The sequence below is a fragment of the Oncorhynchus kisutch genome, linkage group LG16, assembly GCF_002021735.2.
Source record: "Oncorhynchus kisutch isolate 150728-3 linkage group LG16, Okis_V2, whole genome shotgun sequence".
Lineage (NCBI taxonomy): Eukaryota > Metazoa > Chordata > Actinopteri > Salmoniformes > Salmonidae > Oncorhynchus > Oncorhynchus kisutch.
Window position 1 is genome coordinate 12,794,672 of NC_034189.2, and position 26,095 is coordinate 12,820,766.

A 26,095-nucleotide genomic window follows, 5' to 3' on the forward strand; every position below is an offset into this window, starting at 1 on the left:
CTGTGCCACTCGGGAGGCCCCCACAACCCCCCCCCCCCCCCCCCCCCCCCCCCCTTAACTCACCATTTAACATTTATACCCAAGACACATTATCTTCACACACACTGTAGGCCTAAGGAATACTCTCACAAACTGTGTCCGGTCCAATGCAGTAGCCGTTTATGGAAAACTATGAAATAGTTTAGGAAAATAAAATTCTGAATTGCTTGGCATGCCAAGGCAAATACCCTCGCATCATGCGTGATTTAAGTTGCCTATGCCTGTCTTAGACTGATGGACTGTGCCATTCCTGCGGCTTCCACAATGGACTCGTCCACTGAGACTGGCACGAATAAGATCAATTTGCGACTGCTTCACAAAAAAAAAAAATCTGTCGACCAAACAATCGACAAAATGGAGTCAGCCCTAGACTCCAGGTCAGCATTTCCTAAACTAGGTGCACATTTGTTTTTTTACCCGTGCACTACACATCTGATTCAAATAATCAAAGTTTGATGATGAGTTGATCATTTGAATCAGCTGTGTAGTGCTAGGGCAAAACCCAGAACGTGCTCCCAGGCGGGGCCCCGGACCGAGTTTGGGAAACCCTGCTCTAGGTGTAATCCACTTGTAGATTCACTTTTCAGACAACAGACGTTCATCTCCAACACAAAAACAAAGGGGAACCCCATATCCCTTTCTCTCTTCTTTCTATCTCATCTCTTTCTTTAATCTCTCTTTCTCTCCTGGCACCACTAGTGTTTTCAACAGTCAATTCAATTGGAGAGGTATGAGGGCGTTGGTGAGATGGAGAAAGAGAGAAGACAGGGATAGTTATGGAGGAGAAGACAGGGATAGTTATGGAGGAGAAGACAGGGATAGTTATGGAGGAGAAGACAGGGATAGTTATGGAGGAGAAGACAGGGATAGTTATGGAGGAGAAGACAGGGATAGTTATGGAGGAGAAGACAGGGATAGTTATGGAGGAGAAGACAGGGATAGTTATGGAGGAGAAGACGGGGATAGTTATGGAGGAGAAGACGGGGATAGTTATGGAGGAGAAGACGGGGATAGTTATGGAGGAGAAGACAGGGATAGTTATGGAGGAGAAGACAGGGATAGTTATGGAGGAGAAGACGGGGATAGTTATGGAGGAGAAGACGGGGATAGTTAGGGGAGGAGAAGACTGGGATAGTTTATGGAGGAGAAGACGGGGATAGTTAGGGGAGGAGAAGACAGGGATAGTTAGGGAGGAGAAGACGGGGATAGTTGGGGAGGAGAAGACGGGGATAGTTAGTGGGGGAGGAGAAGACGGGGATAGTTAGTGGGGGAGGAGAAGACGGGGATAGTTAGTGGGGGAGGAGAAGACGGGGATAGTTAGTGGGGGAGGAGAAGACGGGGATAGTTAGTGGGGGAGGAGAAGACGGGGATAGTTAGTGGGGGAGGAGAAGACGGGGATAGTTAGTGGGGGAGGAGAAGACGGGGATAGTTAGTGGGGGAGGAGAAGACGGGGATAGTTAGTGGGGGAGGAGAAGACGGGGATAGTTAGTGGGGGAGGAGAAGACGGGGATAGTTAGTGGGGGAGGAGAAGACGGGGATAGTTTAGTGGGGGAGGAGAAGACGGGGATAGTTAGTGGGGGAGGAGAAGACGGGGATAGTTAGTGGGGGAGGAGAAGACGGGGATAGTTAGTGGGGGAGGAGAAGACGGGGATAGTTAGTGGGGGAGGAGAAGACGGGGATAGTTAGTGGGGGAGGAGAAGACGGGGATAGTTAGTGGGGGAGGAGAAGACGGGGATAGTTAGTGGGGGAGGAGAAGACGGGGATAGTTAGTGGGGGAGGAGAAGACGGGGATAGTTAGTGGGGGAGGAGAAGACGGGGATAGTTAGTGGGGGAGGAGAAGACGGGGATAGTTAGTGGGGGAGGAGAAGACGGGGATAGTTAGTGGGGGAGGAGAAGACGGGGATAGTTAGTGGGGGAGGAGAAGACGGGGATAGTTAGTGGGGGAGGAGAAGACGGGGATAGTTAGTGGGGGAGAGAAGACGGGGATAGTTAGTGGGGGAGGAGAAGACGGGGATAGTGGATAGTTAGTGGGGGAGGAGAAGACGGGGATAGTTAGTGGGGGAGGAGAAGACGGGGATAGTTAGTGGGGAGGAGAAGACGGGGATAGTTAGTGGGGGAGGAGAAGAACGGGGATAGTTAGTGGGGGAGGAGAAGACGGGGGTAGTTGTGGAGGAGGGGGGGGGTAGTTGTGGAGGAGGAGGGGGGGGGTAGTTGTGTAGGAGGAGGGGGGGATAGTTGTGGAGGGGGGGATAGTTGTGGAGGAGGAGGGGGGATAGTTGTGGAGGAGGAGGAGGGGGGGATAGTTGTGGAGGAGGAGGAGGGGGGGATAGTTGTGGAGGAGGAGGAGGGGGGGATAGTAGTGGAGGAGGAGGAGGGGGGGATAGTTGTGGAGGAGGAGGAGGGGGGGGATAGTTGTGGAGGAGGAGGAGGGGGGGGGGATAGTTAAATCATCTTAGATGTAGCAGAAATGCAGGACCCAAGGTTTGCTTTATCAGACCATCAGTCAGGCTGAGAGGTGTGTGCGTGTTATTGACTGTGTGTGTGTCAGTGATGGAGTACGTTATTACAGGGATACAGCAGCAGAAGCAAGGCTCTTTATTCCAGTCTGTCCTAAACGGCTCCCTAATCCCTATATAGTACACCTCTTTTGACCAGGGTCCATAGGGCTCACAGGGCTCTGGTCAAAAGTATTGAATAGGGAGCGATTTGGGATGTAGACTCCACTCTCTGTAATGCAACACCTGACAACACGTTCACAATATGCTGACCTCACAAATTTTAACACACACACACACACATACATACACACACACACACACACACACACACACCATCTACTCTGGTGGCTTAGCCAGCAGCATACCACCCTGCATCCCACTACTGGCTTGCCTCTGAAGCTAAGCAGGGTTGGTCCTGGTTAGTCCCTGGATGGGAGACCAGATGCTGCTGGAAGTGGTGTTGGAGGGCCAGTAGGAGGCACCCTTTTCTCTGGTCTTAAAAAATAACCCAATGCACCAGGGCAGTGATTGGGGACATTGCCCTGTGTGGGGGGTTGTCTTTCAGATGGGACGTTAAACGGACTCTGTGTGGTCACTAAAAACCCTGGTGTCCTGTCTAAATTAACCAATCTGGCCCTCATACCATCATTGCCACCTAATCATCCCCAGTTTACAATTGGCTCATCCATCCCCCTCCTCTCCCCTGTAACTATTCCCCAGGTTGTGTCTGTAAAATGAGAATGTGTTGTCAGTCAACGTAGCTGGTAAGACGAGGGTGAAATAAAAACTGAAGTGACGTAAGCACCTCCTACTACACCCATGTCTTCCATTTAAGCCTATGCTTTGCTAATTAAGTGGCTTAATCTTGCAGATTTAAATATTAGCTACCTAAAATGTATTCAAGAGTATACTTCACATTACACAATATTTTTTTTATTCAACCTTTATTTAACTAGACAAGTCAGTTAAGAACAAATTCTTATTTACAATAACGACCTACCCCGGCCAAACCCGGACGAAGCTGGGCCAATTGTGCGCCGCCTTATGGGACTCCCAATCACGGCCTGATGTGATACAGCCTGGATCAGTTTGTGCCCTCACGATACCGATGTCTTTATATGTCAATTCAACCACTGCAGGACCCATCTTCCACCTCCACTTCTGTTGTGATATCACTGGACTCCCAGCAGGACCAATCACGTCTGTATTTTGTGTGATATCACAGGACCCGGCGGTGACTCTGGATGTTCCGCTGGGCGCCATTGGCCGGGTGGAGAAGATGGGCGGAGCCTCCAGTCGAGGGGAGAACTCATACGGGCTGGACATCACCTGCAAGGTCAGATACTGCATCATGGTCCTGACCACCCCTATGAATATACGTACATAGTGGTTCAGTCCAATTAGATCTGACAACCAGACTAGGACTGAACCACTATGTATAAAAACAGGAGTGTAGGAATTTGAGATGTTGGAACATTGTGTACAGAAAGGTTCATTCCAGTCTTGGATCAAGAAATTTCAACATCAAAAAAGATTACAACTATTTATTTTGTACTGACAGCATTTTGTGTGTCCTGTGTCAACGTGCGTCCTTAACGGTTGTTAATGCATGTCTCTCCCAACAGGACATGAGGAACCTGAGGTTTGCGTTGAAGCAGGAGGGACACAGCAGAAGGGACATCTTTGACATCCTGTTTAAATATGCCTTCCCTCTATCCCACGGTCTGGTACGTACACACCTTTTATTTAGTCACCTGATATCATTACCTCCTTTTAACTGTATAATAACTACGATTGTACAAGAGAAGTGCCTTATTAGATCTGTTTGCTGTATCCTGTTATTTGTCTTTGCTAGGGCTGGCAATAATAGTTTTTTTTAGTCGAGCAATAGTAAATACATTTTAAATGATGCCACAGGAGACTGTCTGTCTGAGTGGACTAATCCTTTGTGAAGGCCGCAGAGAAGGTACAACAGTATCACCACTAGTACATTTACCATCATTTCTAATCTACAATGTTTGTTTGTTTGGTTACGGGAATTTCTCTTGATGCATTCAATTATAATTATAATTATTATAGTCTTGTCATTGTTGAAGTGGACACGTTGTTAATCGAGCCCACAACTTAGGCTACACTTGTGAGGAGAATGTTTTGGTGTACTCCATTCCATTTACCAGTTGTCAATTTAGTCATTGACAGGAGCGCTCCAAACAAAAAGACAATCTTGAATAAGGACACGCACCTGATTACACATTTAGAAGTTTGACTATTCTACCTGGCCTGCATGCAAATGTAGGCTTATAAATGTGCCTATTTGGGGATCTGATAGTATTTCTGATTGTCTTAACTCACCATCACTGTGGAGTTTTCTTTGCCTCAAACAGCAAGTAAACAAAGTCTGTTGTTACATCCATTGAGAATGAATAGTTCTTCATTGTAGCCTATTTGAAGAATCTGTCCAGCTCGCTCTCCCTTTCGATAACCACTAAGCATGAAAAACATGTCAGATTCTGGTTAGGTGGAAACATCATAAAATGGGCCTACCTGATTACTTCTTATCCTTTGGGCAAATAGCCTACATCTGTGTGTCTCTGTCCAGAGCTCACTGATGTGGGAAACTGAGGGCCCAGAATATTTTCTACAATGTTGCAAGTTTGCTAAAACAAGCTTCCAGCTGACCAAGTTAATAGTTGATACAATGTTTCAAGTTTCATGCAGACAGGCCAAGTGTAGCCAATGTGTTTTATAGGATATTTATTTTTAATCAGGATATTTTCTACCTGCGGGCTGCAATGTTTTGTTGGCTTTATGTGTAGGCTATTTTTACATGTTGACAATAGAAGTTACTTTTAGATTTGTACCATTTTCATTTAGAATCTTGATTAACCACACGACATTGATTTTGAGATATGATCCAAGACTGGAGGGGGGGGGGGGGGGGTCGGGAGGAGGGAACAGGTTTTCTTCTGGACAGGTTATGTTGATCTCTGGCTCCCTCTTTAGTCATTTGTGTGCCTTAATTTATAATCGCAGTGCTTAAAGCATCAGACAAGCTCTGTAGCCTACATATAGTTGATTTTATTCAAACAGGGTGTGTATGTGGAAAAATACTTGTTTTAAAATTTTTACCAATCGATTGGTGGAAAGGAAGACAGACGACTCTCGGTTGACCAACTTTTTTTTTTTTTTGTCGAGACAGCCCTAGTCTTTGCACATCACTAGAGAAGAGTCAACATTCACTCACAATAAGCAGATGATTTAGCGAAGCTCTCCCATGTTTGCGTGACAAATAAAACCTTGGTAAAGTCAATCCCATTCTCTCTCTCTCTCTCTCTCTCTGTAGCTTCTGTTTGCGTACCTGAGTCAAGAGAAATTTGAAGAGAATGGCTGGAGTGTGTACAAACCCATGGAAGAGTTCAGACGGCAGGTAGGACTTATCATTGTCTTACTAAATGTGTCATTACATTGTTATTACCAGTCTTCTAGGTTGTCTGTGTTGGGATAGATCCAATATCCCAGCTTTTAACTCGGTCACTTAGTCTGCTTAAATAGTGTCGCTTGAAGATACCCAGGTGAAGACGACCTAATCATTCCACCACGAAGCTTTTGAAATTGAACCAATTCATGGGACCCGCGCAGTTAAACTAGCATAGCTAGTCCCATTGTTTAGGATTATTCCTCATTTATGCAAAGCATTGTGGTATATTAGAATCCTCTTGTCTTAACCATTTACCTTCAACCTCGTCACCAGTGATGTAGCACTGTACCTCACCAATAATGCCTCTGAGTCACAGCCTGCAATCTCTTCTCTGATTGGCTGTTTGTCTCCCCCGTCACCAGGGCTTACCCAATGACAAGTGGCGTGTCACGTTCATCAATGCCAACTATGAGCTGTGTGACACCTACCCCACCATACTGGTGGTTCCCTTTAAAGCTACAGAGGAAGACCTGAGGAAAGTGTGTACCTTCAGGTCCAGAGGACGCATTCCTGTGAGTCCTTTCTCCTCATCCCACCCTCCTCACCCTCTTCCTGCCATCCTTTCCCCCCCTCATCCCACCCTCTTCCTGCCGTCCTTTCCCCCCTCATCCCACCCTCTTCCTGCCGTCCTGTCCCCCCCTCATCCCACCCTCTTCCTGCCGTCCTGTCCCCCCCTCATCCCACCCTCTTCCTGCCGTCCTGTCCCCCCCTCATCCCACCCTCTTCCTGCCGTCCTGTCCCCCCCTCATCCCACCCTCTTCCTGCCGTCCTGTCCCCCCCTCATCCCACCCTCTTCCTGCCGTCCTGTCCCCCCCTCATCCCACCCTCCTCACCCTCGTCCTGCCGTACCCCCCAACCTCTAGGTGCTGTCGTGGATCCACCGTGAGAACCAGGCTGTAATCTGCCGCTGCTCCCAGCCCCTGGTGGGGATGTCTGGGAAGAGGAACAAGGATGACGAGCGCTACCTGGACCTCATCCGGGAGGCTAACGGCACCGCCAAGCTCACCATTTACGACGCACGGCCCAGCGTCAACGCCGTCGCCAACAAGGTCAGGGGTCAAAGGTTAAATGTCGAAAGGTCATGTCTGTGTCTCATGAGGTTGGTTGGTTGGGTTCTGCTGGGAGGCGGTGTGTAGGTGTCGGCCTCGTGGATCATCCAGACAGATGTCATAAATACGTGGGACTTTTCTAGGTACGTTTCTGGATTCCTTGTCAGAGTACTTCCCAGAGGATCTTTTAAGCGATTTGTGACGTTCGTTCCCTTTTTCTCTGGGTTGATTTAGATGTAGGTCTTTTGGTTTGTCTTCCATAGAGAGATGGACTGTGTGTTCTTTTGTTGTTCACTGTAGGCTCTTGCTAGTTGCCTCCTACATTGTATGCTGGTGTCAGAAGTAAGAACTGAGGAGGTAGAGTTTAGAAGCTAAGAGGACACAGCAACTACACTGTGTGTGTGTGTGTGTGTGTGTGTGTTGGGGTGTGACGCAACGCCCACCGCACCCCGCTCAGAGTGAAATGGAATGTTGGGACTCAAATGACTAATATGGAATGCAATCTATATAATAATCCCCAAATTCCTACCAGTGAGAGGCTTTTAACAACTAGCTTCCCCTGACCTGCAGTGTGTTCCAACAGCTGACCACAACGCATTTACAATGAACCCTGTTTGAATCCTGCCCTCCTTGAAGTGATCACTGTTCTGACCATGTTGGAATGGGTGAAAACCATAGAATAAAATACTGCATTTCCATGAGTGAAACCTCACTTTAATTTATCCAACCACATTTTTAATTTTTAATATTTTTAATTGAACCTTTATTTAAACTAGGCAAGTCAGTTAAGAACAAATTCTTATAACATGCAGGCCAGTGATAGCGTCAAGAGAGGGAGGGAAGAATTATATATATAAAAAAGAATGTTTTCAAACGGGTCCTGTGATTCTCCATTTTTGTCCATGAATGATGAGTCTTCAACCTCTGACCTCTATCCCCTCTCTCTAGGCCACGGGTGGGGGTTACGAGGGTGACGATGCATATCAGAACGCTGAGCTGGTGTTTCTAGACATACACAACATCCACGTGATGAGAGAGTCCCTGAAGAAGCTAAAAGACATTGTCTATCCCAACGTAGAGGAGTCACACTGGCTGTCCAGTCTGGAGTCTACACACTGGCTAGAACACATCAAGGTAGTGGGGTACACACACTTCCCACAGCCCTCTCCTCTCTGGAGCTGGCCAGCTAGCAGATCAGTGGAGGGGTAACCGTGTGCTGGTCCTCTGTAGTGAATCTCTCTCTGTCTCTCTCTAGCTGGTCATATCTGGAGCCATCCAAGTAGCAGACAAGATATCGGGAGGTAACTCTGTGGTGGTCCACTGTAGTGATGGGTGGGACCGGACGGCCCAGCTCACCTCTCTGGCCATGCTGATGCTGGACAGCCACTACCGCACCCTGAGAGGATTCCAGGTAAACCACTTTGTGACAACGGCTAATGTACCAAGAGCTTTTATAAAGTACATTTGCTTTGTGATCGATTGATTCCAGGTACTGCTGGAGAAGGAGTGGATCGGCTTCGGACACAAGTTTGCCAATGTAAGTCCGCCCTGTTTCACTCACAGTTTATGATGAGAATGAAAAAGGAGCTTCGCTCTGAACTCTGATAATGAAGAGTTTTCAGTCATAGATGGTCTTTATTTGTGCTGTCAACTGGGGACCAAATGATCTGTTGGAAGCAGTGGAGGCTGCTGAGGGGAGGACGGCTCATAATAATAGCTGGAACGGACTAAAATGGAATGGCCTGCTACTTGGATAAACAATTCCGCTCCAGCCATTACCACGAGCCCATCCTCACAAATGAAGGTGCCACCAACCTCCTGTGATGGGAAGCAACTAAACTGACCAATATTGTGTGCAGATAAATGACCAGGAAGATGAGAAAAAGAAGAAACCTGCACGCTGCTCTTTATTAAGCTTTACGTATCGGCCTCGGGGCCTTCGTCAGAGCTCTACGTATCAGCCTCGAGGCCTTCGTCAGAGCTCTACGTATCGGCCTCGAGGCCTTTGTCAGAGCTCTACGTATCGGCCTCGGGGCCTTCGTCAGAGCTTTACGTATCGGCCTCGGGGCCTTGGTCAGAGCTTTACGTATCGGCCTCGGGGCCTTGGTCAGAGCTTTACGTATCGGCCTCGGGGCCTTGGTCAGAGCTTTACGTATCGGCCTCGGGGCCTTGGTCAGAGCTTTACGTATCGGCCTCGGGGCCTTGGTCAGAGCTTTACGTATCGGCCTCGGGGCCTTCGTCAGAGCTTTACGTATCGGCCTCGGGGCCTTCGTCAGAGCTCTACGTATCGGCCTCGGGGCCTTCGTCAGAGCTCTACTTATCGGCCTCGGGGACTTCGTCAGAGCTTTACGTATCGGCCTCGGGGCCTTCGTCAGAGCTTTACGTATCGGCCTCGGGGCCTTCGTCAGAGCTTTACGTATCGGCCTCGGGGCCTTCGTCAGAGCTTTACGTATCGGCCTCGGGGCCTTCGTCAGAGCTTTACGTATCGGCCTCGGGGCCTTCGTCAGAGCTTTACGTATCGGCCTCGGGGCCTTCGTCAGAGCTCTACTTATCGGCCTCGGGGCCTTCGTCAGAGCTCTACTTATCGGCCTCGGGGCCTTCGTCAGAGCCTTACGTATCGGCCTCGGGGCCTTCGTCAGAGCCTTACGTATCGGCCTCGGGGCCTTCGTCAGAGCTTTACGTATCGGCCTCGGGGCCTTCGTCAGAGCGTTTGTGAGTGTTCACAATCTGCACCCCTGTGTAGATACTGCTCCCCCCACCTCCGTTCAACACATCCATTGGGTTGGAGTCGAGGGAAGCAAGCGTTACAATGTGCATTTCCTAATTATTCTAACAAAGTGTGCACCTGCGACTATGATGGCTCAGATGTGCGAGTGCCTTTTTTGAATTTAGAATGACCAGGAAGACCTAACTAGAGGTAATAAGAATCTGTTTGCACTGTTTAACTATTTATCTTTCTCTCTCTCTCTGTGTCTTTGCGTGTCTCTGTAGAGGATAGGACACGGTGATAAGAACCATGCTGATCAGGACAGGTCTCCTATCTTTGTACAGTTCATAGACTGTGTCTGGCAGATGACCAAACAGGTAGGAACTGGACACACCTGTGTAGCGCTTTATCTTAATTTGTCTTTGCGCGTTCTTCTGACTTCATCAACCGTATTGGACGAGAAGGTCCAAAGTCCCTCCCCTCAAACCTTCTTCTCCAATGCATATTGAGAAGGAAGTGAGGAGAGCGGATGCAAGGAATGGAGGAAGAATTTACTGCGAAAAAGCCTATGGGTTTAAACCTCTCTCTCCCCTTCTCTTCCAGTTCCCGACAGCGTTTGAGTTTAACGAGCGTCTCCTAGTGACCATCCTGGACCACCTATTCAGCTGTCGCTTTGGAACCTTCCTCTACAACTGTGAGCGTGCCAGGGACACTAATGTAAGTTGTTTGTCTTTGGAACCTTCCTCTACAACTGTGAGCGTGCCAGGGACACTAACGTAAGTTGTTTGTCTTTGGAACCTTCCTCTACAACTGTGAGCGTGCCAGGGACACTAACGTAAGTTGTTTGTCTTTGGAACCTTCCTCTACAACTGTGAGCGTGCCAGGGACACTAACGTACGTTGTTTGTCTTTGGAACCTTCCTCTACAACTGTGAGCGTGCCAGGGACACTAACGTAAGTTGTTTGTCTTTGGAACCTTCCTCTACAACTGTGAGCGTGCCAGGGACACTAACGTAAGTTGTTTGTCTTTGGAACCTTCCTCTACAACTGTGAGCGTGCCAGGGACACTAACGTAAGTTGTTTGTCTTGTTTGTCCAAGCTCTGTGTCTCTGTCTGTCTCTCTCTGCCTGTCTTTCTACATTTATCTTATATTGCACTCTCCAATTCCCAGCTAGCACATAACGTTCTGAGAACCGTATATTTCTTAGAGCTTGGTGAGAGCCTTGGTTGTTTAGGTGGGAATTTCAGTACAGCATAATGTTTTCAGCAGGTCTCCTCTGGATTCTATTTAAAGTAATGTTCCCGCAACATTTAAGAGAACTTTCCATAAGAAATGCAAGAAAACACCAGTCCAATGGGGAAACCAAAAATGAACGTTCCCACAACTTCCAAATGTGTTAGCTGGGTCTTTCCATCCCTCTACAATATTTTCCTCTGCCAACTCACTATTTACATTCTATTTTACATGTCATCCGGCCCGCCAGCCCATTCAATCAGGCTCGTGGGTGGTGGTCAATGGACATTTTAATGACTAAAGCCAAAGCCAAATCCAAACTATGTAGAATGATAATGGCCCTACATTTACAGTCTCTTCCTCCTCTGCCCAGCTTGCTGACAGTCTCTTCACTCCTCTGCCCAGCTTGCTGACAGTCTCTTCCTCCTCTGCCCAGCTTGCTGACAGTCTCTTCACTCCTCTGCCCAGCTTGCTGACAGTCATCCCAAATGAAAGCGAGACAGATAACATAGTAAATATGTCCCTTCGGACCTCTGTGAAGACCGAATGCGGCCCGATGGGGAAATGAGTTCGACACCCCTGCTCTACCTCAATCTCATACCCTTTCTTTGTCTTTCTATTCCCTCCACCTCCCCTCCTCCCTCCACCTCCCCTACTCCCTCCATCTTGATCATGTGAAGTAGAGCAGAAGAGCGATGGGACGCATCACTGGTTCTGAGGTGCTGTAATAATGCTCTCTATGACACACAGACGAGAGTCTCCATAAGACTCTATTGTTCCAGAATCCTTCATATTCCCTCTGATTCCGATGGCTCAGATCATTTGTGGGTTTGATCCAATCGGGTCATCCTGAATAGATGAATGTTTCCTGCTTACTGCTGCACATAAGTGTCTGCTAAAAGACCATATTAATGATCTTCTCCATCTCTCTCTCCAGGAGTTGTGGTCGAAGACAGTGTCTCTGTGGTCCTTGGTTAACTTCTCTCTCTAACCCTCCTAAATTATTATAACCGTTCTCTCCCCCCTCTCGCTCTCTCCAGGAGTTGCGGTCTAAGACGGTGTCTCTGTGGTCATTGGTAAACAGTGATCTGTCCTTCTACCAGAACCCCTTCTACACCCCAGAGTCCAATAGAGTCCTCTACCCTGTAGCCAGCATGAGACACCTAGAACTCTGGGTGACTTACTACATCCGCTGGAACCCTCGCATCCGACAACAGGTAAATGAATAGAATACAATAGAATTACTGGGGTTACAGTATCTGTTCGAACCCTGGCGTTCGACAATTAAGTTACAATAGAATTACTGGGGTTACAGTATCCGTTCGAACCCTGGCATTCAACAATTAAGTTACAATAGAATTACTGGGGTTACAGTATCCGTTCGAACCCTGGCATTCAACAATTAAGTTACAATAGAATTACTGGGGTTACAGTATCCGTTCGAACCCTGGCATTCAACAATTAAGTTACAATAGAATTACTGGGGTTAAAGTATCCGTTCGAACCCTGGCATTCAACAACAGGTAAATGAATAGAATACAATAGAATTACTGGGGTTACAGTATCCGTTTGAACCCTGGCATTCAACAACAGGTAAATGAATAGAATACAATAGAATTACTGGGGTTACAGTATCCGTTCGAACCCTGGCATTCAACAACAGGTAAATTAATAGAATACAATAGAATTACTGGGGTTACAGTATCCGTTCGAACCCTGGCATTCAACAACAGGTAAATTAATAGAATACAATAGAATTACTGGGGTTACAGTATCCGTTCGAACCCTGGCGTTCGACAACAGGTACTTTTGTTCCAGTATGTCTGAATGATCACTTCTTCCTACCAGAGTATGCACTTGTTCATTTCCCTTCACTGATTTGAGAAAGGCCCCTGCCTCCACCAATACAATGCTTTTAGGTTTGTGGAAAGTAGTGAATCAATGATGGATTAATAATAATAATAATATTTTTAAAAATCGCCATCTAACTTAACGCTGTTGGGATTTAGCTACAACACTGGATACACAGCACTGAACCAACTACAGCCGAACAGTCTGGGCCAATCAGAGTTGGAGTTATCTTGTGACCAATGATCCCTCAAATGTCATCACTGAGGAACTTTCAGGCCTGCTGAGTGTAACTTCTGGTGCACGTTTGTGAACACAGGCTGTACCCACTTTAAGTTAGTTTTAACATTGGTCAGGTAGGCTACTGTGGCTATTTGATCATAATGTAGATCTACCAGAGTGACCTACCATCAAAAACAATGGAGAAAATGCCATAACATTTTAACATGGAAATAGCTGTTCTATCATTCAGCCTACAGTAGCAGCCAATGTGTGGTGTTCAATGTAGGGCAACAACATTTAGGGCTTCATATGAACCTGTTTATCCACTTGTCCTTCACATAAAGGTGGTGACTGGAAATGTTGTTTGACGTAAGAAACCACTTCAGAAAATAAAATTCATTATTATTCCCATAACATTATTACAGAAAATCTGACCAAAAACCCTCTGCTTATTGGCTGCTTAGCTTATTCAAGCCTGTCTCAAAACACAGTCTGTAGTGTACGGGCTGAGTCGTGCCTGGCAATGGAATAGAATCCTACTCCAGTGTGTTCTGCATACAAGAAAACACTTAGCATAGTTTATTTTGTTACACTGGAAGTGGCTGGTATTAGCCAGTGCCGGTCTTGGGGTGGAAGATCTTTTCCAGGTCGGTCCATTTGGACTATGTTCACTGAAATCCAAATTATATCCATAATGTCCACAGAAAAATGTCAAACGTTTTTTATAATCAATCCTCAGGGTGTTTTCCAAATATCTATTTGATAATATATCAACCGGGACAGTTGGCTTTTCACTAGGACCGGGAGTAACAATGGCCGCCTTTCTCTTTTGCGCACAACTCACTCTGAGAGCCCCCACCTTTCCACTTACGCAATGTGGTCGTTCACGCTCATTCTTCAAAATAAAAACCTGAAACTATGTCTAAAGGCTGTTGACACCTTAGGGAAGCCATAGAAAAAGGACTCTGGTTGATATCCCTTTAAATGGGCAATAGGGATGCATAACAACAGAGAGGTTTAAAAAACAGGGGCACCTGATTGGATTTTCCTCAGGTTTTAGTCTGCAATATCAGTTCTGTTTAACTCACAGAAAAAATGTGGACCGTTTTGGAAACTTTAGAGTGTTTTCTATCCTAATCTGTCAATTATATGCATATTCTAGCATCTGGTCCTGAGAAATAGGCGGTTTACTTTGGGAACGTTATTTTTCCAAACATAAAAATAGCGCCCCCCTAGCTTTAAGAGGTTTTAATTAACACATTTTCCATGACTTTTATTAGTCATGACTATTATTATAACTTACATGGAAAAGTATGAATTATTGACACTGGAAAGCTGCTGTCTGATTCCATGTAGACCTACCACCTCCTGCCGTTGAGCCCTTGATCAAGGCACTTAGCTCCCCACATAGAACTCCACTGTTGTGGTCAACCCTCCATCTGGAGAGCTCCTGGGTATGCAGGCTTTTTCAACATTACAACCAAATACTTTTGTCTTTTGTAAAATGATTCCCCCATTCAATAAATAAGGGATCAAATGGATAAGGTAGGCTACCTCAAAGCAAGGTGTTCATGTTTTAGAGGAGATCTATGTACAGCAAGTTATTTGTCAAGTAGGCTATTCTTAGAATTTTTTGAATGTTGTCACAATTCCATGGCTAATGTTTAATAGGGGGGAATCCCAGCTTTCCAACGGCTCTACGGTGGAAAGGCCCTTATACCTAATTATACCTAATGCTGAAATGTCACAGTCTCTCTCCTAGGGCAACACCCACTCCCTGGCACACACCCAGCACAGACATGCACTGAAGCGTCTTCTGATAATGGCTGATAGGTCTTTTTAATTTTTTTTATTGGTTGATCATATTTAAAAGTATGCTTTTACATTAAGAACCATTATGAAACAAATTTCCTTGACTTTTCATGAATTACAAACCCTCATTTTGACCACTTGGAACAGCGCGTCATGCCATTCAGGCTGGCACCTTTTCAATCTGCGCAACCTCCAACAGCCTACTGCCACTCACAGCCTAGCGGCAAATGAACTTGGACAAATCAGGAAATGAATGCCCACTCTCCATTGCTATTCAATGAAGGTCCCACCTTCATTCCACTTTGATCAACCTTTTTTGCCTCTGTGATTCTGGGACAGCGATAGGTTACTTTTAATTTTGTAGATGAGCCGATACTCAATTCCCCCAGAATTAGAAGTGCCGGTATGGCATTCCGGACAGTGCCGGCCCAAGTCAAGCACTGGTGTTAACTAAAGGGGAAAACTAGAATGTTGAGTGAAGTTCAATCCTGTCTCTGCATGGGCTGATATTTATTCTGTGGGGCAGTCCCGGTGGGGCAGTCCCGGTGGGGCAGTCCCGGTGGGGCAGTCCCGCGTGCAGCTTAGAGGGAACTTTGCTTGTGATCAGTCTGATTTGTGAAGTATTGCCTCTGGGGTTTGGTTGGTTTGGCTGCAGTATTGCCGTGGCATCCTGTATGACTTGCGGTGTTGGTGTGTGTTTTCTGCCTGTTCTTACACACACACACACACACACATCTTTCCCCCTAACTCTAACCCCCCCCCCCCCCCCCCCCCCCCCGCCACACACACACAAACCCCTGCAGCCCAAACATCCCTCTCCCTGTCAACAGGGTCTGAGTCACTGGAGCAGATAATCCTCTTTCCCTGTCATAATCACACAAACACAGAGGGAGACATTTCTATGTCTTTAACCAAAGTCTACAGGAGTGTGTGTGTGTGTGTGTGTGTGTGTGTGTCTGCAGGAAGGAAGCTAAAGTAATTCCACTACCTGAACATAGTAAAGCACCCTTTGCTCTAACAGCCACCCAATCAGTTTACTGCCTGTTCTTAGTAAACTGATGGAGATCATTTGTGTTTGACCAAGTTAACTACTGTTTTTCAGCATGAAAATGGAGTATGGCACTCAACCTGTACTGCACTGACTCCGATGACTGATGATTGGCTAAAATAAATGGCTAATAAGATGATGGAGCTGTATTTTAGATTTCAGTGCAGCCTTTGATGTTATAGATCATACATCGCTATTGTTGAAACTCACTTGCTATGGCTTTAAATCGCCTGCCATCACATGGTTGGAGAGTTATTTAACCAACAGAACTCTAATAGTGTTCTTCAATGGAAGCTTCTCTAGCATCAGATATGTGAGAATGTCTAGATGCTTTTTATAGTGGAGTTCAAGGTTATAACGTGCCTGGCTGGGCTGATGAGACAGTGGATTGCCCAGTCAGATGGAACAGAGTAAATAGGCATTTTAACTTCATAGATTTAGCCGGTGGTAACTTGTGGAATAGACACCGGTAGGAATGCGGTTTTAACCAATCAGCATTCCGGATTTGACCCACTAGTTGTATAACATCAGATATGTGCGGTGTCCTTCAGGGTAGTTGCCTTGGTCTGTTACTCTTCTCTATTTTAGAAATGATTCGCCACTAGTTTTACTGAAGGCTAGCATGAACATGTATGCAGATGATTCAGCACCAGGGTTTCAGCACCAGGGTTTCCGTTAGGAAAATGAGGCGCCGGACAACGTGACCGGGAAGATTTTAATTTGCCGGCCATTTGAGAAATGTACCGAACCCATATGCAGTGGGTGCATATCCCATTAGGCTGTCGGCCCACGGTGTTCAGAATGACCGAGATCACATTTAGACTATGGTGTCAGGAAAACAACTCCACTCAACGTCAACAAAACAAAGGAGGTGACCGTGGTAATGCATCTTAACAGAACATGTAACTCATGAAATAAAGCAGCCAATAAAACAGCATTTTCAAACCTTCCCAAAATGCAATTCGAGAACTTCATTCAGTTCCATATGTGACAGATGAACCTCTGCTAGATACGTTTTGATCAATTCCCCATTACATGAGGGGAATTGGGAAAGTATTCAGACAACTTGACTTTTTCCACTTTTCGTTACGTTACAGCCTTATTCTGAAATGGATTTAAAAAAAGAAGACTTTCTCGTCTATATATACATGATACCCCATAATGACAAAGCAAACAGGTTTTTAGACATTTTTGCAAATGTCGTAAAAATAATAAGCTGAAATATCACATTTATGTTAGTATTTAGACCCTTTACCTTTGGCAGCGATTACAGCCTTGAGTCATCTTGGGTATGACGCTACAAGCTTGGCACACCTGTATTTGCAAAGTTTCTCCCAATCTTCTCTGCAGAACCTCTCAAACTCTTGTCAAGTTGGATGGGAAGTGTCGCTGCACAGCTATTTTCAGGTCTCTCCAGAGATGTTCGATCGGGTTCAAGTCACCTCCCTGACCAGGCCCTTCTCCCCCGATTGCTCAGTTTGGCCAGGCGGCCAGCTCTAGGAAGAGTCTCGGTGGTTCCAAACTTCTTCAATTTAAGAATGCTGGAGGCAACTGTGTTCTTGGAGCTTCAATGCTGCAGAAACGTTTTGGTACCCTTCCCCAGATCTGTGCCTCGACACAATTCCTTTTTCCATACACGAACAATTGCTTTGTCCATACACAGACAATTCCTGTCAACTGTGGGACCTTATATAGACAAATGTGTGCCTTTCCAAATCATGTCCAATCAATTCAATTTACCACAGGTGAATTCCAAGTTGTTGAAACATCTCAAGGATGATCAATGGAAACAGGATGTACCTGAGCTCAATGTTGAGTCTCATAGCAAAGGTTCAGATGACTTGTGTAAATATATGTGTCTGGAAGTAGCTAGCCAATGTTAGCCAGTTAGCTTTCGGTGCTTGACTGCTGTTAATAGGTCAGAACGCTGTGATCAACCCTACTCCTCGGCCAGAGCGTCCAGTGTGCACTTTGAAAGCTCCGAATTTACGACCGGACAATCTGACAACTCTTGAGTTTACTCGCACGCCAGATTAAATTTACGGACACACCCGTGGTATAAACCAGCCTTTAGTCTTGAAGTCTTTGGCTGTTTAGTAGATAGCCTCACATGTGAATCCTTAACGCGACGGGTGGGGTGAAGGCTTAAGTGTATGTGAACGATGCTGAATAGGTGTCGACAAAGAGCTTTCCAGTATGTTTACCAAACATTCAAGGGCCATTTTCTCAAATGCGAGGTATTGCATTCCGGAAGTTTATTAACTTTCACAGCAGAAGGACTTTCCCATTATTCCTCAACTGTAGTGTATGATATACCATTTTCTAGCTCTGAGTCTCTACTTTTATCCAATGTAAAAAATTAAAAATACAAATTTCAAATTTTGCATGTAAGATCGAGCCGGTCGGTCACATTTGGTTATATTAATTTCTGTTAATGCATATATTAATTAGTCATTTACTGTTCTCAGTCTCGGAGTGGAAAACGTTGTTTGCGGAGTTCAAAACCTCCTACACTTGTGAGAAACAGGTTTTGGTTTATTTCATAACCATCATGTAGGAGATTTGTAAATGTTTTCATGGTCTTTTGTTTGGAGGGCTCCATGTGAGCAATGAGCATGTGTCTGGTTTCTCTGTCCTGATCATGTTGAGGGACTGCGCACTGAGCATGTGTCTGGTTTCTCTGTCCTGATCATTTTGAGGGAGCGCGCTCCTGAGCATGTGTCTGGTTTCTCTGTCCTGATCATTTTGAGGGGACGTGCTCCTGAGCATGTGTCTGGTTTCTCTGTCCTGATAATGTTCAGGGAGCGCTGGTGGGTGATACACTGATAGCTGGTTGCCTGCACTTGGGAGGTGAATGGGAGGCGCGCTTCAATTACCAATTGAGAAATAAAAATTGTAGCGCTTTTTTTAAAATCGTGTACCAAAACAGTTAAGACATGATGGCATTTACAGTTGTTGCGCAAATAATGAGCTGATAAAAGCACATGTTTTACTCCAGCAGCAACCAGATCAGGAACTGCAGGAGAAATGACTCTCAAAATAGGCTCTGTATGTTGTGTGATAGTTGTGTTGGATAAATAAGATACATGATGACCTATGAAAATACACACGGGCCAATTGAATCCTAAGCATGATGGTCAACTGTATTTCCATAGACTGGTATTTCCATCAATTAATACAACAAAAAAAAAAGTTTTTTAAAATCTCTGTCATTTTGGCCAGCAACAGTTTTTTAAACTTATCGGCTTTACATTTTTTTCGCGTCCAAAGGCCGGCAATTTCCGGTCTAACGGAAATCCTGGTCAGCACCCAAAGCCAGTGAGCCTACACACATTCTAAATAATGAGTTTCTATCAGAATGGATGATTTTTATAATAAACGGGTCTGAAATACATCTACAACTAAAAGCATTGTATTTGGTTCAAAACGTTCTCAGTGTGTAAAAGGTGTGACCATTAGGGAAGCTGAACTCCTAGGAGTTACATTGGATGGTCAAGTCATATTGACAAAAGATGTTGTGAAGATGCGGAGAGGGGTATGTCTGTTATTAAAATACGTTCTGTGTTTTTGACACATCAGCTGTACGAGTTTTCAGGCTTTTATCTTGTCCCATCTTCATTACTGTCCAGTAATATGGTCAGGTGCAGCAAAGAAAGACCTAGAAAAGCTGCATCTGGCTCATAACAAAGGAGAACGCCTTGCCCTGAACAACAAACACAGAACTAACATCAACAACATGATAATCTCTCCTCAACCATGAAAGACTAACTGCCAACTCTTCTAGTTTTTAGGACAAGCATTACTAATGAAAATTCCAGATTGTCTGTATAATCAAATAACATTCAGCTCAGACACCCAGACATACCCCACCAGGGGTCTCTTCAGACACCCAGACATCCCCCACCAGGGGTCTCTTCAGACACCCAGACATCCCCCACCAGGGGTCTCTTCAGACACCCAGACATACCCCACCAGGGGTCTCTTCAGACACCCAGACATACCCCACCAGGGGTCTCTTCAGACACCCAGACATACCCCACCAGGGGTCTCTTCAGACACCCAGACATACCCCACCAGGGGTCTCTTCAGACACCCAGACATACCCCACCAGGGGTCTCTTCAGACACCCAGACATACCCCACCAGGGGTCTCTTCAGACACCCAGACATACCCCACCAGGGGTCTCTTCAGACACCCAGACATACCCCACCAGGGTCTCTTCAGACACCCAGACATACCCCACCAGGGGTCTCTTCAGACACCCAGACATACCCCACCAGGGGTCTCTTCAGACACCCAGACATACCCCACCAGGGGTCTCTTCAGACACCCAGACATACCCCACCAGGGGTCTCTTCAGACACCCAGACATACCCCACCAGGGGTCTCTTCAGACACCCAGACATACCCCACCAGGGGTCTCTTCAGACACCCAGACATACCCCACCAGGGGTCTCTTCACAGTCCCCATGTCCAACGCACAGTATTATAAAGAGCCATGATCGCATGAAACTCCCTTCCATCTCCTATTACTGAGCAAACCGTAACTTTACCTTTTAGAACAGATGTACCATCTCATTGCACTGTGAGGGGACACTAACACACCTCTTTTATTTTAGTTGTGTTTTGTTTGTTTATCGTTGTATTTTTAATTTGTTTGACTGTCCTTGTGTATCAGTGTTTTGTTACTTGTCATGTGTTTTTTGTGAATAACTGCTGCTTTGGCAAACACTACTGGGGATCCTAATAAACAAATAAACAGTATTGTGTGTTGGCACCAGACCAGCTTGCTGCTCTCATTTAAAACACTCTAGGCATCAATAATGAATATTCATGTTTTCACCGTGTGTCTCTTGAGCCTCTATACCTCTTTGTGATTGTTTATATGCTTATCTGTTTGCGTTGTTTGCATATAATTAACAGTATTTTTTTTTTCCTCTCTCCCCATCCTCCCCATCCTCTCCCTCCTTCTCCTGTCTCCTCCCCCTCTCTGCCTCCCCCTGGTGGTGGTAATTACTATTTATATTCTACTCTATTCTACTCTTTTTTTTTCTATGTTTATTCTACTCTGCTCTATCCTACCCTGCTCTGCTCTACTCTACAGCAGCAGAGTCCAGTGGAACAGCGTTACATAGAGCTGTTAGCCCTGAGAGATGAATACCTGAAGAAACTAGAGGAACTGCAGCTCTCTGACTCCTCCCCCAACTCCTCCCACCTATCAAATAGCTCCACCCCCAACGCAGCCTCTCCCACGCAGCACATCACCCACCTGCACACCCCCTTCTGAGTGGGGTCGTCACACACACTCCGACGTGTACAACACACGTGTATGCGCATTCTCCGGGGTCGGTGTTGATTACATGTCAGTTCAGTTAATGAATCATAGGAGATTGATTGAAGTTCCAAATTTGAGAGTTGAAAAGTGACTTTTTCCCAATGAAGATTTTTCAGATCTGCAGGATTTCAGAATGTTCAGTTCTTTGGAATTTCAGAATTTCAATTCACTTCCTGAAATTAAAATGGGTTTGACCCTGACACAGGAAGTAATTTTTTTGTACATAACGTTTAAAGTAATAATGAAGTCGATAAATAACATGGAATAGACGTAACCATGGTGATTATGCAACATGTCATAGTACAGCCTTTTCACAACTTTAATAGAATGTTGTTTTTCCACAAAAACAAAGAAGCCTTAATATAAAATAAAACAATGTTTGTAGATAAACAATACTAAAGGTAAAGGGTTCAAACTCACTGGCTGCATTCCAATTCACCCGGAAGTGTGCCTTCAGTCACTCCCCTTCATGCTCATGCATTGTATTGGTGCAAGCATGGCTGGATGGAGTTTCCACCATATTCCTCACACCAGTCCCTTTTAAAACTATGAGGGGGAGCGTATGAGTGCACACTTCAGGAGAAGGGTAGAGAATGGGATCGTAGCCCCTGCTCCTCTAGGACTGAATACACTGCACTCCTCTCCATGACCAGGGAGAGAATGGGATCGTAGCCCCTGCTCCTCTAGGACTGAATACACTGCACTCCTCTCCATGACCAGGGAGAGAATGGGATCGTAGCCCCTGCTCCTCTAGGACTGAATACACTGCACTCCTCTCCATGACCAGGGAGAGAATGGGAGACGGGAATGATAATTTGACGAGAAGTGTATGTGACTAGTTTCCCTTCAATCATTGTGTAGCTGTACCTATGTCCCAACATAAGCAATACCAGTCCAATCATTCAGTTACGTTTGAGTGCAAACCAAGTCCACTGCAGTTTCCCCGTCCCAACTCACATAAATGATTTAGCATTCATACCCACAGAAATAGTATAAGTCAGTTCTATGTTCATAAGTCCCAAATTGTATCATTTATTCGGGGATGATTATAGCCCAGTGTATGATATCCGGTAGGCCAAGTATCCCTGTGTATTGTACTGTAGAAGGTCTAGGGAGAGACGGGACACAGTCAGTTCTATTGGTTCCTATGAGAGGTGCTGAGAGTTTTATCTCCTATTGTGGTCCACTCTAGCCTCGTCCCAAATCTGATTGTTCTGTCTTGCCGACTCAAAATAACCACGTTTTTTTTAAACCTTTTTTTTTTATTGGTCACAGACACATATTTAGCAGGTGTTATTGCAGGTGTAGCAAAATGCTTGTGTTCCTAGCTCCAACAGTGCAGTAATATCTAACAAGTCACAATAATACACACCTAAACGTAAAAGAATGGAATTAAGAAATATATAAATATTAGGACGAGCAATGTCGAGAGTGGCACTGATTAAAATACAGTAGAATTGAATACAGTATATACACATGAGATGAGTAAAGCAGGATGTAAACGTTATTAAAGTGACTCATATGGTCGTAGTCATGCATTACATTTACCATATGTGTTGGTAAGATGGCACAAACAGATCTGGCACCAGGCTAGGTCCACTCAGTCCAATAATAGTGATCAGTGGTTCTGCCTCAACCCAACTCATTTTGCACTTCAGAACCTTTACAACCTGTTACCTTAAATGGTCAAACCCCTCTTGGCATAAATGTAAACATTTGCCATCGACCCTCTTGATCCCAATCTGCATGGCAAAATGGTTTAGCTCAAATTTGCTGAAGGTTTTTGGACTGCCACAGAGTAGGTTCATAAATAATCCCCAAATAAAAGCTGTGGACGGGACAAGTTCTTTTGACGAGAGCAATGTCTAGAGGTGGGATCAGATCGGTGGAAGTTAAGAATCATTTACAACGTTTCAAGGGATCACGATGTGGGCCATGTATTCTCAGACAAGAGTTCTTTGGACAAGAATCACCATAGATTTTGAGATTAGATTGGTGGGAAAACCCAGGAATTGTTTAGTTACTCTTTACAGGGCATATCCAGTGTTCTGGAGAACGCAGGTCAGGTCCAGTTCTGTGCCTTTGACCGTCTGAAGTTCATCCTCAGGTGGATGTTTTGTATGTACCCAAACTATAACTTTGTCTTTGTCATTGTTCCTCTGTGTGTGGCATCTGTGGCGAGGGGTGAAGGGAAAGAAAGCACCTGATTGGTTGTGGCAGGAGAAAGGAAGAACCCGATTGGGTGTGGTGCGGGGAAAGAAAGCATCCGATTTGCTGGGGCAACGGGAATGATGGATTCCGATTGGTTGTGTCGGGGAAAGAAAATATCCTGATTGGTTGATACAGTATGTATGCTCCTTCTGGTCAAGATCCTTTGGGTAGGATAACCAGTCACCACTGGATATGGGAAGACCATACCAGAGAGAGAACTTAGAGTGCCTGTTGCTGAACATCTATTGAAAGATGGTGGGCTAAAAATGAGGTCTCTTGATATTAAAACCTTTCAGGCACTACCTTTTCGCTCCCTAATGCTACCCCAGAATGCGTCACTTCGGAAGACTTTGGCCTCAATGAGGTGAAAAAGTTTTAAAAAATAAAACCAAGAGCGAAATGAACAACAAGGCAAAACACTTTTTGGTTTGTTGGTTGGTTTGTGTTTTTAGGCAAAAAAAAAATATATATATTTTGTTTATTTTTTACTTTATACAAGTACAGTAACTATGATGTAATTACCTCAAACAAAACTGATTTTACTGTTAAAAGTTGTAAAATATTATTTTATTTAGTGTACCATTTGACACGTTTTATAAAAAGGAATTTAGTAGGACAAACATTTTGTTTTGTTTCTCTGAATGGTTGGTTAATAATTTGGGGATTTCTTGTTACATGTATTTCTTTATTTGCATTTTGGGATTTTGATTTCTAACAGAAGAGGACAGTGAATCATGAATTGTGGGAGATTTGATTCAGTCGGGAATTGATTCAGTTCCTTTTGCGTCTTCACCTGTGATTGTGTAAATAGGGGTGTGATTAGATCAATGGAGTGGCTGAGGATTTGACTTTTCTGAACCCCTCTTCTGGACAGCTAAAGGTCCCGAAGCTTCTGCTATTGTGTGGGATTCTCTACTTTACACACAGTCTCTGCTTTACTCGCAGGGAACCGGCTATTCTAGCGAATGGTGCTCTTTTAATAAGGTTAGCTGAATCAATGTCTGCAAAAAACGCAATGATAGCAATCTACATTTATTTGTATTTAACTAGGCAACTGAATATAAATAGCATAACGATCTAATTGAAACTGAGATCAAATAATTGCTATGCAGATGCTGCATGGAAGTTTCATCTGTAAAAAAAAAAAAGGGAAAATTCATTGACACTAGGAATGTGAAGGATGGTTCGATATGTGTAGAGCTGAGACTGCTTAAAGTAGAGAATTCCGTACATGCGTAGAAGCTTCGGGACCTTTAGCTGTTGGGATGAGGGGCACAGAAAAGTCTGATCCACAGCCTCTGCCTTCAATCGAACTCATTGTGGTATTTATGCAGGAGCTCTTTTACCCCCATGGTCAGATCTAATCCCTGAAGAGTGGTAATACTTTACTACCACGAGGAAGTATCCCCATCACAAATAGATGCTTCCATGTTTCTCCACAATGAGAAGGCGATGCATGGACATTAGTTTGTAAACAAAGACACTGCCATAAACATTGGTATAATGAGTTGGTCTGAATTCCAGCCCTAGAAGAATTGAGCACTGATAAAGGCTGTGCAAATGGCACACTATTAGTCCCAAATGGCACCCTATTACTGCCAATATAGTGCACTTATTTTGACCAGAGAATAGGGTGCCAGCTGTCGCTAGTGATTTTGTTAATTTTCTTCATGTATTCTACCTTTTAACATAGGGATATCTTGTCGAAAGGGATTTCTGTCATATTATAGCCTACTTACTCCCTAGCCTGGTGTCCCAGATCAGTTTGTGCCGTTTTGCCAAATCCTTGTGAGTCATGACCATAGGAGTTAGCTTGGGTGCCAGTCTGTTTCAGGGGGCGTACTGTCAAGGGGGGTGTACTTGTACAACAAGCTGCCTCATGCTACAGAAACAGGAGATCGACTGCTGCCCTATGGGCCTGTCTGGCTTGGACAAGGCTTTACATACCAGTCTTTGTCTGCTCTGTTCATGCCAGGGCGAGCAGAAACCAACTGGCACCCAGCCTACATGGGAGTTTTGGCAAGAACACAAACACCTGTGGGATTCAGGCTGTACTACTCCTCTCATGTATGAGTAGTCCATGTTGGTTGTTGTGTAAATAATGCTGATTAAATTAATTTAAAGATTTCTCACTTAAAAAAAAAAACGTTGAATTGGGTTGTTTCATTCATTCATATTCTTGGAGTCGTAATGTGATATTTTATTATCCTTTGTTTATTCAGGTCATATTTAAATTAGGAAAATCTCTTATGTAATGTTTGCTCATGTGAGTCTTGTGGATTTCCAGACCTTGTCCCTTCATAGGATGTCTCAGACCTAAACTGACCTTGTCCCTTCATAGGATGTCTCAGACCTAAACTGACCTTGTCCCTTCATAGGATGTCTCAGACCTAAACTGACCTTGTCCCTTCATAGGATGTCTCAGACCTAAACTGACCTTGTTCCTTCATAGGATGTCTCAGACCTAAACTGACCTTGTGTGTCTCAGCCTGAAGTATGACATTTGGTTACTTTTTTCAGCACTGTGTAGTGTTGGTCCCATGTATCATGATCTGAAATTAAAGATCCCAGAAATGTTCCAAATGCACAAAAAAACGTATTTCTCAACAACAGAA

General features: G+C 45.0%; 1 protein-coding gene across 1 annotated transcript in view; it reads left to right on the plus strand.

Annotated features, from left to right (window-relative positions):
* The window catches only part of LOC109881863 (myotubularin), a 54,684-nt gene extending 28,626 nt beyond the window's left edge, over positions 1-26,058 (plus strand). The window contains exons 5-16 of the mRNA XM_020473963.2: positions 3,763-3,873; positions 4,163-4,264; positions 5,881-5,964; positions 6,378-6,527; positions 6,879-7,064; positions 8,013-8,198; positions 8,320-8,475; positions 8,554-8,601; positions 10,056-10,148; positions 10,375-10,488; positions 12,045-12,221; positions 21,039-26,058. Coding sequence (XP_020329552.1) covers positions 3,763-3,873; positions 4,163-4,264; positions 5,881-5,964; positions 6,378-6,527; positions 6,879-7,064; positions 8,013-8,198; positions 8,320-8,475; positions 8,554-8,601; positions 10,056-10,148; positions 10,375-10,488; positions 12,045-12,221; positions 21,039-21,221 — 1,590 coding nt within the window. The 3' untranslated portion in view covers positions 21,222-26,058. The remainder of the gene's footprint in view (positions 1-3,762; positions 3,874-4,162; positions 4,265-5,880; positions 5,965-6,377; positions 6,528-6,878; positions 7,065-8,012; positions 8,199-8,319; positions 8,476-8,553; positions 8,602-10,055; positions 10,149-10,374; positions 10,489-12,044; positions 12,222-21,038) is intronic.
* Positions 26,059-26,095: the final 37 nt, after the last annotated feature.